General features: G+C 40.1%; 1 protein-coding gene across 3 annotated transcripts in view; it reads left to right on the top strand.

The window, feature by feature from the left end:
* The window catches only part of enox2 (ecto-NOX disulfide-thiol exchanger 2), a 146,131-nt gene extending 141,065 nt beyond the window's left edge, over nt 1-5,066 (top strand). For all 3 annotated transcript variants that reach the window (XM_026358274.1, XM_026358272.1, XM_026358273.1), the window contains 2 exons: nt 1,587-1,672; nt 4,237-5,066. In XM_026358274.1, the coding sequence (XP_026214059.1) occupies nt 1,587-1,672; nt 4,237-4,368 (218 nt within the window). In that variant the 3' untranslated portion in view covers nt 4,369-5,066. The remainder of the gene's footprint in view (nt 1-1,586; nt 1,673-4,236) is intronic.
* The last annotated feature ends 10,636 nt before the right edge of the window (nt 5,067-15,702 follow it).

The raw sequence follows: 15,702 nt of genomic DNA, 5'->3' as shown, positions 1-15,702 counted from the left end.
TGCCTGCTTCCTCCTCTCTTCGAGAGTTACCTGTTTTTGTAAATTTGTAGTATTAGTGCAGTTAATATCACAAACGGGGACAACACTGGGTAAACACTTTCAGGTAATTGTCTCTCAGTATTCACGGTGTTGCACAGAAAGTGAAAGATCTAGTAAAAGATTGAAAAACAGATCTTAAGAAAGATGTTCAAGCTGATCCTACGACTTCAGACATTTACACATTTGAACAAAACTATGCTAAACTGGGCTTTTTTAAATTAATGTCTTCTGTAGACAGACACATTTTTGGAAGCAGCCTCCAAACTTTCAGAAATAGATTTCTGTGCACCACTGCCCGGTTGTTCTATATAGTGAAAAATTGTGGCGAGGTGATGTTTTTATTTTTTTTTTCATGTATTTTGATTTTTAAAATATATTTTTATTAAAATTCATATTGTAGCTTTAAGGTGTTACTACTGCCCACATTGGGACTTGCCTTATGGAGGTGACTATGTCAAAATCAAATTCTGGACCTTCTATTGTTTATTTATTAGTTTCTGGGCCTGCGGACACTGTACTTATTGGGTATTTGAAAGGGCCACACCATCACAGGTTTGCCCAGTGTGTTATTATTACTGTGGTGTTGTTACAAACAAAAATCAAGTTTTTACATGAAAATATATGAAGCTTCCATCAGGTTTAGAAAATTATAACAGGCAAAGTTGTGAGATTAAAAAGATCCAGAGACAGAAAAGCGGTGTTAAACAAGTGTTCTTGAAGTGTTTAATGATCATCTGGTGTTAAGATAAGATGAAGCTTTATTAGTGCCGCGACTGAGAAATGTGCAGTAAAACATTTAATGATATTGAATCTGTGTCTTGATATAAGCTCTGACACACATTCTGTCAATCTCCACACACATGGAGTGGGTGAATGTTGATACAGCAAATGTCTGAACTGTCAGTCAGGGAACATGTTCACTGGCTCTTTAAGGCAAATAAACAGACCTGTGGGCGAATTCATTCAGACAAACCAAAATGAGTTTCTACTTGTTGTATCTGAATGCATCATTAGTCTCCCAAACTAGACGCATTCATCGGCAGTGGTGCAGTGTTCAAGTACCTACCGACCTCCCGCAGGTGGCAAAGAAGAAGCCCTGGAGTAGAAGTTCTTCTTAAAAGTCTGAAGTGATTGTGCAATTATTGCTCTAGTATTAGTCAGTGGAAAGTGTAATGACTTTAGCATTGTGTAAGATAGTTTCAACTGTTGGTCCCTCACTGCTCGATAGGTGGTGAGTAAGCAGAGGTGGAGGATTATCTCTCTCCTGGCCCCCTCTCTGTGAGCTGATAGCAGATGGTTTGTTTGAGCTGGGGGAGAGTATGGCTTTGATGAGAGACAACAGCATCAAAGCCGTCATTAAACACTCTCTCTAATCTAGAGCCACAATATACAAGAGACTCTTAACAGTAGTGGGACTCGGGGAGAAGCCACTCGAAGCTTGTGTTACACTCAGTCGGAAGAAATAATAAGGTCAGATAAACTGGATTCTCATGACAGAAACTGGATGTTAAATATGTCTGTGTTACATCCTGTTTGTTCAACCGCAGGGATCATTTCAACCTTCCTGCACGTCCACCCGTTTGGAGCCAGCATCGAGTACATCTGTTCCTACCTGCAGCGCTTGGACACCAAGGTAACAGACCCGCATGAATCAAAACGTCCACTGTGGAGTTGATTAGCAGAGCTGCTCTTCAGCATCACTCGGAATCACATACACCCATAGAAGCACGGCGCCGGTCCCCCCTGCTGGGCTGACATATGGGCTTGTTGTACGCCAGGGTCCTGCTGTGCAGTTGAGACACAGCCCCTTGATGCGTGCAGCGCTCCTTAATGCTTTCCCAGCCCTTTCCGTACAAATGGATGCATTTCACAGAGCTCTTTAGGTGCAGCCAAAGCACTTACAAGGAACAGTTTAACATTTTGGGAAGTGGTATTGATCTTCTTATCTAACTCTCTGCAAGAAAGCAAATAAGTGTATTTGCCCAATTATTCTTTTAAATAAGCAGAAGTAAGATGTAGATTGTGTGAAGTGATAATCAGTTCATTCAGACAGCTATTAATTAAACGTTAAGCAAGCAGATACTAACGATGTGGAGAGCTGATTCTGATTCATTGTTGGTTTTAACTCAATAAAATGCTCAAAAACCAAAATCATACTCTCATGAATGTACAAACTTAAGCAGCAGAAACATTGTTTGGTTGGAATTTAAACTTTCATATTACTCCACAGTTTTGCTGTCCTGAAATGTCAGAGCTACACGTCTAGCCGTATCTGGCTAGTTGTGTGATTTTCCGTTTACACCAGAACATATTAAAAGTAAATCCTTCTTTCTGACACTTAAAGCCAAACACCACCCTCGGTCCTCAGTCTCCCACTCTACAGTATTTCTGTTTCCCGCTGCTACTTTATCCTCCTCTTTCTGAGGAGGCATTTCAGACATATTATCGTTCTTCATTGCCACTTACATGAGGCTTTCAAAATGCCAACTTTCAATGTCACTGCCAGAAGGTAACTCCAAGATTAATGGTCGTTTCTCCTCTCCACCCTGACAAAAAGACCTTCAGGAAAAAATGGCAGGTGCCACTGCTTCTTTACAGTCTAAACAGAAGACGATAAAATCTCCCTCTCTCTTTTATACAAGCTGTTAAAACTTCCTCGTTATTTGGAAGAATGAATTTGTCTACAAACACGTTGTCTCTGTGCCCATAAGGTTGAACTAAGAAGTGAATAAGCTCATCATCACCAAACTGACTCATTCCCTCATGCAAAGAATAGAGTGTGACAGTCATCTCTCTTATGCCTTTCGAGTTTTTTGTTTAACGTGTCTGTGCTCATGTGTTGATTTGTGTGTTTGTGAGCCAACGCCCACACTTGTCTGTGCATCTGTTGTTTCCTCACCAACTCTCTACACATATCGTGCAGCCCATAGGGTTTTGTCCATATCACTGACCAGCCTCTCCATCAACAAGCCTGTGCTTATCTACCAGCTGCACACATAGTCCCATTGTGTGTAATGACACACTCCTGCTATGTCCATGATGGATCTTAATGCTTTTTGACATCAGCACATGGTTTGAACAATCAAGTTTTTAATTCCAGACACTGTGGGTTGTCTGCAGCAGTTTGTACAGTTTTGGCAGCTTCACTTTAAGATTTCAGTTGACTGATGATCGTCAGCCCACGTGAGTGATGTGAGCCAGGTTTGTGCCCTCTCACTATAAATTTACCTAGACTGGGATTCAGCTATTGCAGTGAAGATGTGTGAGTAGAGCGGGTTGGAGTATGTAAAACAAAGTGTGGATGTATGAACAACAAGCAGTTAACTCACTGGCCGACCTAGTCAAGAGAGCAAAAGTGACGATTTTTATTTATTATTTATAAACCCTTTTCACAGCAACATGTCCTAATAAATATGTTCTGTACACAGCGTGTTTTTAAAAATTAAAAATTAATAAAGAGTGTAGGTGCAAGGCTTTTGGAAAAGAGCCTCTATAAAATGAGTAACGCCTGCACACTGGCTTCAAACCACAAAAATCTCTCAACGTTCAACATGTCAGTCAGAACTTGTGTCTATTTAAATAAAAATGTGGTTCACAGAGGGCAGGAGTGTTACATTTAAAAATTTCTCTTTAACATGTCAACACTGAGATTAGATTTGTGGAAGAGATAGTACTTTAAATTATACAGTACAGCCACAAGTTGTAATGCCCGAAACCTTAGAGTTAGTCAGTAAGTCATGGACAAACTTACTTCTCCAGTCTTGAAGGCTCATGTAGATACACGAGTAAGTTAATAAGAGTCTAAGTAAAAACTAAACTTAATAGTAATATACACAGAGCATAGTACAGTTAAGTACTAGGCCTGCTCAACTAAAAAATAAGAGAACAAACCAAACTGGGGACCCCTAGACAAGCTCTGCCAGAACTGTCAAAACTGCAGTTATACTAATACTAATACTTCAATTATTACACATACAAAAACAGGAGCCTGACAATGAAACGCTTACAAACAATCTTGGGGTAGCGCGGTTCCTCTTTGAGCATCGAGGAGTTCCTCTGGCAGGTGTTAATATTTTACCTGTAAGACCAGAATAAAGTAAATCACTATAATGAAGCCAGGTGGAGAAAAAAAGCACCAGTGACCAATAAAAGAAAAGATCTGTGTCTAACTCTGCGCTGCTTTGTGTGTGTTTGCAGATTAACCCCAGTGAGGTAGAAGCACTTCTTTCCCGGCTGCCCTGCACCTTCAGACAGGAGCTGACCGGCGTCGGGGCAAGTCTGGAGAAACGCTGGAACTTCTGCGGCTTCCAGGGCATCAAAAGCACGTAGACTCTGCTCGAGACACTTCTGGGACATGGCAGAGAGATGACAAGAAGACAAGACAAGACAACACAGAGACGCTGTGGCGATGTGAACAGTATAAAGCCCACAAATATCAAAGTCGGTGGATTGTACCTGACTGCACAAGGACACAGAAGACTGAGCACAAATCTCAGTTCAGAAGGAATGTTACATGAGCGTTTCAGGGACTCTGTGTAGGTGGCAAAGACGCGAAAACACGGCATTTCCATGGTTACATGAATGTTGACAGCAAACCACAGTCAAGTCTCCATGAGGTTGAACTCCGTTTCTCTATGTCTCTTAAACATTTTTAGACATGCCGACTCTCTGGGAGTCACAGAAGAGCACTGATTCCTCCAGTCACTGGATTATTATGTAGTTATCACCCACATGAGCAGGGAATTGTACATTCGGAGCTTACAGTCGGCTCTGTACGGTGTCAGTGTTGGCCAGGACCACAGGGCAAACCAGGGGGGCTTATCAGGGTCTAACTGAACTCTTCAAACCTCCAAAACTCTCCGGCCTCCCTAACTTCTCTTTTTGCTGTTCCTGGTTTGTATCATAGATCAAAAATGGATATATTTCTTCATTTTCTGTAAAGCCTGTTAAGAGTTGCATAGAATCATTTGTTGTAATACACTGTAAATGCTTGATGATATTTTTGATTATAAAAAAACAAACAAACATTTGACTATATAAAAATGATGGAATTTATTTTCATAGTTTCATCGGATTCTCGCAGAGCGTGGTTGTAGAATAAGTGTGTATGATTCAAGTGCAGTTGTACAAACATCTTTAAACCTGCCAACCTTTACTATCAGTCCTGAGAGAGATGCACTCACCTACACACCAGAAGTGGTCTACTTCTAAGTTTGTGTCCGCTCTTGCTTGAAGGGCGTTATTTTTTCCATGTCTACCTTTTTTTTTTTTTACGTTCTTACAGTTGCTGTACTCAAGGCTGGATTTAGAACCTTAAGGGCCTTTGTGTCGTTGAAAAGCCAATTAAGCCTGGCTCTCAGCCTGGCTAAAGGAATAGTACAGCAGCATCACATTTAACTGGGAAACACACCTAGGGGATCATGTTAATGATGTTTAATTGGTGAGGCATTTGGTGTGTGTGCAGTTTCTGGCATCGTCTGTTCACAAAATGTGTGTGTGTGTGTGTGTGTGTGTGTGTGTGTTTGTGTACTACTTGCCTGGATCCATATATTAAGTGGTTATATAACACTCTACAGAGGGGAGTTTTCTTCTCCACCTTCGCAAGATAGAGAGCTCTCGCTGTCGGGGCTGGAGGTTTCTCCCGAAAGCCCAGTCAAGCATTGGTAATGCACCTCCACCGGGCTATTTGGCTGCGCTCTCTCTCCCCGTTGCTCTGGGAAACAAAGGTTTATTATTACACATGATTTGCTCTCATCTGCCTCCTTTATCTCCTACAGGCATTGCATCTGAGAAATCAGTGTTCACACACTTGTCGCCATACTGGTCCTTGTACCTGAATTAATAATAGGGAATGAGTATGTTTTGTCTACGTGCTCTTACAAGGCTTTCTGTTCATATCCATGTATTCATAATTAACTGCAGCGTTATTTTCATGTGAAATACAATGTGCATCCTCAAACCCATTAAGGTTGTAGAGAGAGGCCGCTACACATACCTGGTCTGTAACTACATTTACATAGGTGGTACATGTCAGAGTAACATCCACAGAAAAGTCAGGACCCCGTGTATCCCAGCAGAACACTGCCCACAGCATCAAATGCCGCCATGTGTTTGTCTTCCTATCGTGACGCGTCTTTTACAGGATGTAAGAGAAAACATGAGTCATCAGACAGCGTCGCCTTGGTCCACTGGGCCACTGTAGGCACTTTTGCCGTTGGACAGGGGTCAGCATGAGCTCTCTCCCTGGCCAGTGACTAAACTGGCCCATACGCAGCAAACTGTGATGCACTGAGTTCTGACACCTGCCCATCAGCTATTTGTGCTACAGTAGCTCTTCTGTGGGATTGGATCAGACCGGCTACCCTTCACTCTCTCTGTGGCCAGTTGTCTTTCCTTGGATCACATTTGGTAGGTTGGGGTCGGGTTAGCGATCATCTAGCCATCACAATGTTTCTCCTCGCTCTTGCCCATTTTTCCTGCTTCCAACACGTCAACACAAAGAGCTGACTGATCATTTCCTGTCAAACATATCCCAGCATTCTTCAGTCCACCTGTCGTGTTTTAATGTGTGGCTGATCGGTGGATGTAGTCAAAGCTTTTACGACATGTTCTACTCGTTTATAATGATGCAATAGCCGATAGCTGAGGAACTGCATATCTGTAATTCTCCGCACTCGCCTGCCTGATCGCACGCTTGGGATCGAAAGATGCTGCTTTTGCAGAGTTGCGCATCACTGCACTTCCTCTCCACACTTTAAGACTTGATCTCAGCACAACATCCCTGATGGCAAACTCTAGCACACCTCACACCAGCCTCTCTTCTCAATCATTAGGTTTCTCGCTTGCTTTCCCGACATAAACAAAACACTAATATGGTGCATTCTTTTCTTTCAGAAGTGGCTTTCTGTCTAACATTTCCTCCCAACTGAGTTGTCATTCCTACGCACTGATAGACTGGAGGCACTCGCAATTTATCTCCTTTACAGCTGTTTCTGTGCGAGTGTGCATCAGGTTCTCAGGCATCACACAAGGAGGTAAACAGAGACTAATTAAATCCACCAGCATTCCCTGGTGAATGCTCTCCGCTCTTCATTCACTGTTGTCTTCTCATTGTTGTGACTCAGTGAGGAGCCTCTTCATTAAATCAACCCAAGGTCTGTGCAAGTGAAAGCTATTCAAGGGTGCGGTTTACCTCCCCAGCAGTGGCAATGCTGAAATGTTTGAAGATATTCTTGGACATCTGCTGATGTTAAGCTTGAGTAAATACTGAGCCTTAGTTTTAAATTTAAGGGCATTAGTGTCATACAGGGGGGATTTCTGAGAATGATTTCCTAAATCCATTTATACAAACTCGCATCACGTTTAAGTTATAATTAGATGTAAGGCGATAGATAACCAGGTTCTTTTGGGTGATATCATGATGCTTGAGATACCCTAATTACCTTTTCCTCTCATGTTGTGTCCTGAAGGCATCCTCATCTACTTAATTATGATTATCACCTCCCTCAGGTGAGCAGGTGAGGAGATCCTGGCTGTGCATGCCGCACATATAATCAAAAACAAGATAAACAATCAAATGTAGGAAGCAGGTTAGAAGGAAACAGAGGGGCTTCACTTCACGGGCAGATCATCGGGCTGTCACCACATAAATGACAACATATCTATATCTTTATTTATCAGTGGATTGACCCCAAAGAGGGGTCATCTCCTGTTGACAGGAGATAATGAGTCAACAGCTCCTCCTATTGAGCACAACAGCACCTACACCTCACAACACGATTTTACAGCCAGTGGCCAAACACTGGGGGTTATTTACCATGACAGCAGGTTTTATGGACACAGCACCGGGGGACATGTTCATGCAGGTTTCTTTCTTAATAAAAGCTGCACGGTCCTCATTAATTTATGTATGCATAAAGGCTCCTAAAATTGACTCCATTTCCAGGGCGCCAGTGCTGCAGCACAGCTCCAGAAAGACTTGCCTGCAGGCACTTGGAATGACATCTTAGAAACAAAAAAACTATGCAACACTAAAGCTTGAACTAAAGAGATTTCTATTTCTTTGAGGATTATTAGTTTGGCAGGTATCGAATCCCATTTTGCACAATGTTTTTTGTTTACTGCATTTCAGTGTGTTCATATTATTGCATGCACTTGCCTGAATAATTGCTTTCCACTGTGCTTTCTGAGGTGACTGGGTGCAGGATATTAAGAATGCAGATTTCAGTGGCACAAAATGCATATCACTGTTAATCTCTCTCTATCTCCTTCCCTTTTTCTCCTATACACATGTCGCCACTCAAAGTAGGAGAAGGTTTAAAGCACAGCGGTAAGTGCCCATAAGGTATTTGCACCTGCTAAACAGGCTTTAGACCCAACAGGTGACAGGATGAGAAAAAAGTAGAGGAGCAGTGTCTTTGGGCTTTGGAAAAAGTATTCAGGGAATTTAAAAAAATCTACCCCAGTGAGAACATTTCTCAGCCAAAGATCCTCCTGCCGTTCAGATTCAGCAGCGGCATATCTGGCCTATTAGATGGTGAAACCAGCGCCTGATCAGTGGGTTTGATCTCAAATGCCAGCACAGGGCAGCTCACGCCAGGTTCGACGGGATAGTGAGACTCTCTCCTAATGAGCGATGGCGACTCTTCACGCTGTTATGAATCGAGTGACCTTTAACAAAGAAGAATTGCTCTGCACCGACAGCAATTATCTGCACAGCGGAAACTCGGTTGAGAGGATTTTTTTTTTTTTTTTTTTAGATAAAAAGTGATTTGGCTGGCATCATTATTTCTTTGACATGTTCTCTAGTGTATAAGTTCCATCCTTAGACACTGATTTTAAGGATCTGTGAGATGTTTAAAACATCCTCCTGTGGTGTTTTCTATTAAGTGACTGTTGAATTTATTACGTTATGGGTTATGTTGAACCTGCAGGGATGCCTCCACCTTAGGAGTGTGTTTGTGCTGTAAGGAAAAGCTAAAGGGTTAAAGTTAAATTATTGTTTACATGAAGTCAATCAACAAAACTGTGAACAGTGAGAAACTTACGTTGCATCTTCATCTCAAGGTGGACGGATGAGAAATACTGAAAGTGTATAAATGGCACCGGAGGGCTAAATGAACCAACTGACAGAATTAAAAGTTCAACCTGATTTAGATTTATCTCAGCTACACCACAGTAGTATTATTAGTAATTATGAGTAACTAACTAGCTAAAACAGCCATAATGCTACAGAGGTTCCTTAGCAGCAGTTTGGATCCATTGAGGAGCTGCTGCTTATGTAAGTAGGACAGTTTTTATGCTAATGCTAACTCTAAATATATAATATTGGTGCCTTTAAATGTTACAGTAATTACTTTACTGTAATTAACCTTCCTAACTTTCAAGTCAAATATTGTAGCGTGTCCCTTATTTTGTTTTTATGACTGTATTTTAAATGCTAAATAGCTAATTAGCATACCTGGTCTTCAATCATCAACAATATTTAAAAAACATCGTTATTGTCCGTTACATAGAAACAGTGTTGTCATCAATAAAACCACTTTATCTACCTCCACCTGACGAAGGTCAAACTAAATAATAAATAGACAACAGCAGCTTCACCTCAGATCACTGGAGTCTGATCATGACAACACACGTTTGTAGAAGTGTGCAAAGATTTCTGGTTTAATATTTTCTTAAGTACTTTGTCCCAGTCGTTACCAGACCTACTGGTTCTGGACGATTATTACCTTGACCTGTTTTTCTTGTTTTCTTTTTACCCCTCTGTCTTACTGAGCTCCGCTCACCTCACATGACGTTACATGATTAGCTTCAGAATATACTTGCTTTTAAGTTATAATACTTAAAAAGTGTGTCATTATTATTTTTAATTATAACCTGACGAAGATCAGATTTCACATCACACTTTATGACAAATTAATGCAGAAAACCATGACACCTCAAAAGGTTCACATACTTTTTTTTTTGCCACTGCCTATCTTCACCCTTAGAATAAGAGATGTTACTCATGAGGGGTTCAAAATAGTTGGACATGAACATTTAACACCACTGTTACCCTGCCCAGGAGTGGTCAACTAACAAAGGGCACATCGAGATTAAAACATGTAATGGTCTGAGAGGTCACTAGGAACCGCAGGATAATATCTAGGAAACTAAAGGCCTCAACTGCAGTGACTAATATCATTGTTCAGCCCTCTAACAAAGACAGAGATACAATACAAAGACAGGAAGCCACAACTGTCTGCTTGCCTACAGTTTACCCAACACTATGTAGTGAAGCCAGAAGGATATTGGAAGAATGTTCTGTGGATGGACGAGACAAAAGTAGAACGTGATGTTAGGTGGTGATTAAACACTGCATACAACCCAAATACAAGTCTTTTTAAATAGTAGTAATGTTCTGACCTTAATCCTGTAGAAATGCCATTCATTTTGTCATTAATTTGTGGTCCCTCTATTTAGTTTTAGGACTAGTATGAAAATACCATCATGTTTTTGGTTATATTTGTAGAAACATTCATTTGAAGATGATCAGAACATTCCAAGCATCACTAAAAGATAGGACCCAGAAACATGAGGAGGCTTTCTAACTGCAGTTACCCTAGATGAACCGTAGAGCTGAGTGTCTGTGTCAGTGTCATTAAAACTGCATCAGTCTTGCGTTAATGTCTTTTGATTCCTTGCTGCACAGCTTGATCAAGCTTCCAAGGATACCTTGCAGCAAAATCAACAATGACAGCCCCAGAGTTTTCACTCAATGCATGACTGGCCCCTTATTAAACCTGATTGATTGTCAACTTGAAAGCTTTGTTCGCCAAGTTATTGTCTGGGATATTGCTCTGGCAGAGAAGCAGACGCGTGACCAAAAGGAAGTATACAGATCTCAAAACCACTGAAACAAGCTGTGGATATTGTTTATTCCATTACTCAGCAGGTTGCTGAGTCATGGTTGCTGGGAAATTTCTAATTTTTCATGTGAGATGTCACTATGACACGGACAGCTCAGTGAGTCAGAGGATGCTGTAAGTTAAAAGTCACTGGATTGATCGACTTGATTTAAACACTATTTTAACATTTTCCAGACAAAAGTAATCATTGATTGAATGAAAAAATGAAATCAATTAATCACTAATTGGAAGACAGTGTATATGCGCTTTATTGTAGCCTCCAATTGACGGATCTGGCTTTCCTTGTCTGCATTGAAGCATGACACCAACCAATATTCAGCAAACACAATACCAGCCGAGTGCCACCAGTTATGACAAATACACAAAGGTGTATTTATGTGTCTGGGACTCGGTTGCGGTAAGCCCCAAAAAGCTACAGTATTGTCTAACTACAGTTTACAATGCAGAAAAGCGAAAACCAAAGACAAACAGAAAGATCTTGAAATTATATTAAACATCACACAACCACACCGAATACGATAAACAAGAAAATAGATTTGGGGAAAAAAAAGAACCCTGAGTCATGCAGATACTGAGCGTTCTGTCCAGATGGCTCAAAAATAATGCAAGTCTGTTTTAGAGTTTGACTTGACTGCTTTAGTTGTTTTTATATGCCCTCTCTATTAAATTGATTACAGTTGTGGTGACATTCAGAAATATATCCTCCTGCCTCCACTCCACCTCCAATTGTCTCCACATTTACAATGACATGACAAGTCTGCTTTATTTCAGTCTTGCAGCATTTGTACCACTTCCCTTCTGTTGCATTATGTAAATAACAAGAAACCTGCATTCTAATAAATGCCAAGTAATTAAAATGTGCAATGCTGCTGATTGATTTATGAATATTAATGGAATTTAGCAATTCTTCACAAAGAAACTGGCTGTGTTCTCCATCTATCTGGTGAAATATTTAACTTATCATAATGTTAAAATGAAATTACAAAGAACAGTCAGTTTCCCTCTGAAATATGATTAACAATCTACCAATATTCTGGCAAAATATACAGTATATACAAGCCAATAAGATTTCCCATCTAGGCACCTAAAACAGTGTTTGTAAAGGGAGACTTATTTATGTCCTACTCTCTCAGTAGCAGAACAGTAGAGTCCTCGTTCTGTGCTCCCCATTTTGCACCTTCAAAAGTCACTATCACAGAAGTGGCAGAGAAACAGATTTATATATTATCACCCTTAATAAGCCATAAATAGCGGAAATGTCTACCCTACAGCAAAGCTCACAGCATGGCGAGGGACCAAATGAAGCTATTATGGAAAGACTAACCCTAACCCTTAAACATTTCAAAAGGTAAGGTGTAAAAGGGCCATGTCCAAAGCTAAACCTCCTAATCTATGATGTAAAATCATCCCCACTAAAATTGTACTGCATACCTTATTCTCGGGACTACGTCCGTCAACGACAGCGCTGCCCTTCTTAAATCATGTAATACTGGTAGAAAAGAAAAAAAGTTGTGTAGTCATACTGTGCTCCAGACTCAAACATGGCTTGGCAGTTATCATAAATGTCCCAGGAGGTTGATAGCGAAAGTCCAGATTCAGAGCATTGATTGCAGAAGTTCAGCAAATTTCCCAGCTCAGTAAATTGAGACCCTGTCAATGATTTTCTTCACTATTTCTTGTATTGCTTTTTTCTGTCCGTCAGCGGTGCAGAGAAGGCTGCCAGCGAGATTGCATCACTGTATTAAATCATACGGTTACTGCAAGAAAAAAAGTAGAGGCAGCGTCTAAAAACTGTCAAAATCCACTTTATATTTACTGACAGCACAGCAACTATCCAGCTACTGCAAGATATGACTTAATTAGTTAAGTGTCTCTCTTATTAGAGAAGAGAAACTTCTCTCTGTATCAAATAGCATGTTATCCTTTTGATGCCTTAATAATCAGTTTAATTACATTAGAGTCACTGAACGGACACATTATTAGTAATTTATTTATATTACAGTTTTATATACTGAAGACCTCAAGATGATTTAATGCAATCTATCAGCAAACAGGTACACAACAGAGTTTAGCTAAACATAATGCTCATGGACATATGATTAATCATAGAAGTGCTCCTGAGCAGCAAACATGCCCACACTGACATGACATTTAATTATGTTGTTCACAGTGGAAGTGCTGAGGAGGTTCTCTTCGCAGTGATGTAAACAGCAGGAACTGATTGGAATCAGATTTTCTGCTGCTGTTTAATTATGTGAATGTGGGGCGAATACACATGGGTAAAAGTAGTTTGAGTAGTGTTTACGGTACGTAATCTCAAGCAGTGGGACAGTATCCATATGTTCTGCCACACCCACTGATGGTTCCTCATGATAAGAGCTAGGAAATGTTTATTTACATCCTCTGGTGAGATATAGTGAAGCCAGTAAGGATTTTTGCTCTGTGTATGCAGTGTTTTTGCTGTTTGTGTTGTTGTTTTTTGTAGGACATTATATCATTTTACAATTTATAATATACTTTTTTTTATTTTTTTTTACATTAATTGTGAGGAGAAATATTAAATCCAAGCAGCACTAAGGTGGGAACAATTGGCACCAGAGCAGCTGCGCCCAAGTCGCCTCAGGGAGAATATTCTGCCCACATCCCAGATGCAACAATGAAGACCAGCAAAGTTTCTTCATTGCTGCTGTAGTTTTTGCAATTTATTTTTATCACATTACTGTGCTAGCAACTCCATAACATCTTTGACACAGAAAGTGGGGCTTAAAAGCAAAACAGTCTGATAAATAACTACAGCAGGTAGTAGGAACACAGGTAGTGGGCAAGTGGGAGTGGCAGGGTCTGCAGCAACAGTTATTAGAGTTATTAAGTCACAGTCACCATAATTTGCGTCCTAATTATGTGCAGTAAAACGTGGTGATCACATTTGCTGGACATGGATGCTGAACTCTCACTCAGGAAGTAATGTTTGTTTATATTCTTGTCTTACAACTGCAGGTGAAAGAATACAAGCAGCAGCTGCGTCTAGTGAGTGTGGAGGCTGTGACAGAGGTTAATGACAGTGAAAAGCAAAAACAACAAGAGGCAGTTTAATGAAATGCAAGAACAGAACCTATAGGCGGAGGTGGTTGTCGTGACAAAACCCAGGACCCAGTAACATTTATAATAATAGGCCCTTCTTATGAATCACAATGCAAGCATTTTAGAAAAGTTTCCACATTTCTTGTGTGGTGTGGGTGAATGACAAAAAAAAAAAACATTCCTGCATTTGAGAAACTGCTATTTTCTGCAGGCCATGTATCTGTGACTAGGTCTGCTGTGAAAACACAGGGCCATACCTCAGCAATACATTCTCCAATAATGACAAATTGCTTAATGTGTGAACAAGCCTCATTTTATCTGATGTGTAGTGTACTAAGCCGGGCATACTCTGTTTCCTTGTGGATTGTTGCTTTGAATTTGCTTTATTCTGTGTATGTCCGGGTCTTGTAAATTGCCGCTGCTTGACTGCTTTGGCCCATTAGGAGGTCTCAGGGTGGCTGTTATTTGTATAGCCAGCTGGGCTTAAGGTCTTTATCGTTTATGTGAGGACAGCTTCGAGCCACTGTAGAGAGGGCTTACTATTTATTTGGGAGATATTGCTTCAATCTATAACTCATCCACGCTTCTGTCAACAGAGTAAACAAAGCCTGATTAGGATGGTGAAACTCTGCCCCAGTGATAGCATTTTTATTGGCAGCAGCACAGCTTGATAATTGCAGGCTATCACAACATCTAAAGCTTCACTGTTTCTACTTGTTTTTGTTTATGGATCCCAAAATTTTGGTCTTGTTGTCCTCTCTTGGATATAGTGTGGCAACTGAGTTCACCACTGACACGAGTAATTATTGTTTTAAAATTAGTTTCATAAGAGGTCTTGGGTTGTGAGCACAAAGGTATATATCCAACATCTAAGCATAACAGACTTTTAGACTTGCATGTTACAGATGCTTCCCTTTCTTTTGGCTATGTAAATAATTTTAATTTAACCATGGACAAACTGAAAAAAGTTATTTTAATGACATATAAAGGAACACAGTAATCCTAGAATGAGGATCATGCTGTTTAATATTTGAATTTTATCATCATAGTCATGACCGATGTGGTAAGCCTTCATTTACTCAAGTACAATTTTAAGGAGTATTTCACTTTTATGCTATTTCTACTTTCATGCCACTATAGGTTAGAGGGAAATATTGTACTTTTAATCCACTACATTCATTTAAAAGCTTTAGTTGCTAGTTACTTTTTGCAGATAAAGATTGTTCTAATAAAAATCAATCAACTTATAAACATCAATGTATTATTGTTATTATTATTATTATAAGGTTTCCAAACCAAGTTACTAATTGACTATTTCTTTTTATTTTTGTCGTTTCCTTTGTCACATTGGAGAGTTTGACCAATGAATCTGAACTAGATTTGTACATTTGTGGTACTAGTAGCTTCATATTCAATACTGTTTACAATACATGGTTTCCATGAAGTAAAGTACTTTTAGTTGAGTATTTTAAGTACTTCCACTTTTACTTTGTGTATCTCACCCACCTCTGCCTCCTGATGCGTTTGATGCTTGCTTTTAACGGAGAAAAACTACAGTTTTGGAGCTGTAGTTAAACTTTGTTTATCTATAAGGTTATTTAAATGCTTTTTCCTTGTCCTACTGCTTCTTCCTGGTTATTAAACACCGCGGTTTACGTCACTAAGCCGCCGG

Source organism: Anabas testudineus, chromosome 10 (assembly GCF_900324465.2).
Source record: "Anabas testudineus chromosome 10, fAnaTes1.2, whole genome shotgun sequence".
In the NCBI taxonomy this organism is placed as follows: Eukaryota; Metazoa; Chordata; class Actinopteri; order Anabantiformes; family Anabantidae; genus Anabas; species Anabas testudineus.
The sequence above is the reverse complement of the archived record's forward strand: the minus strand, read 5'-3'. Positions and strand labels throughout refer to the sequence as shown.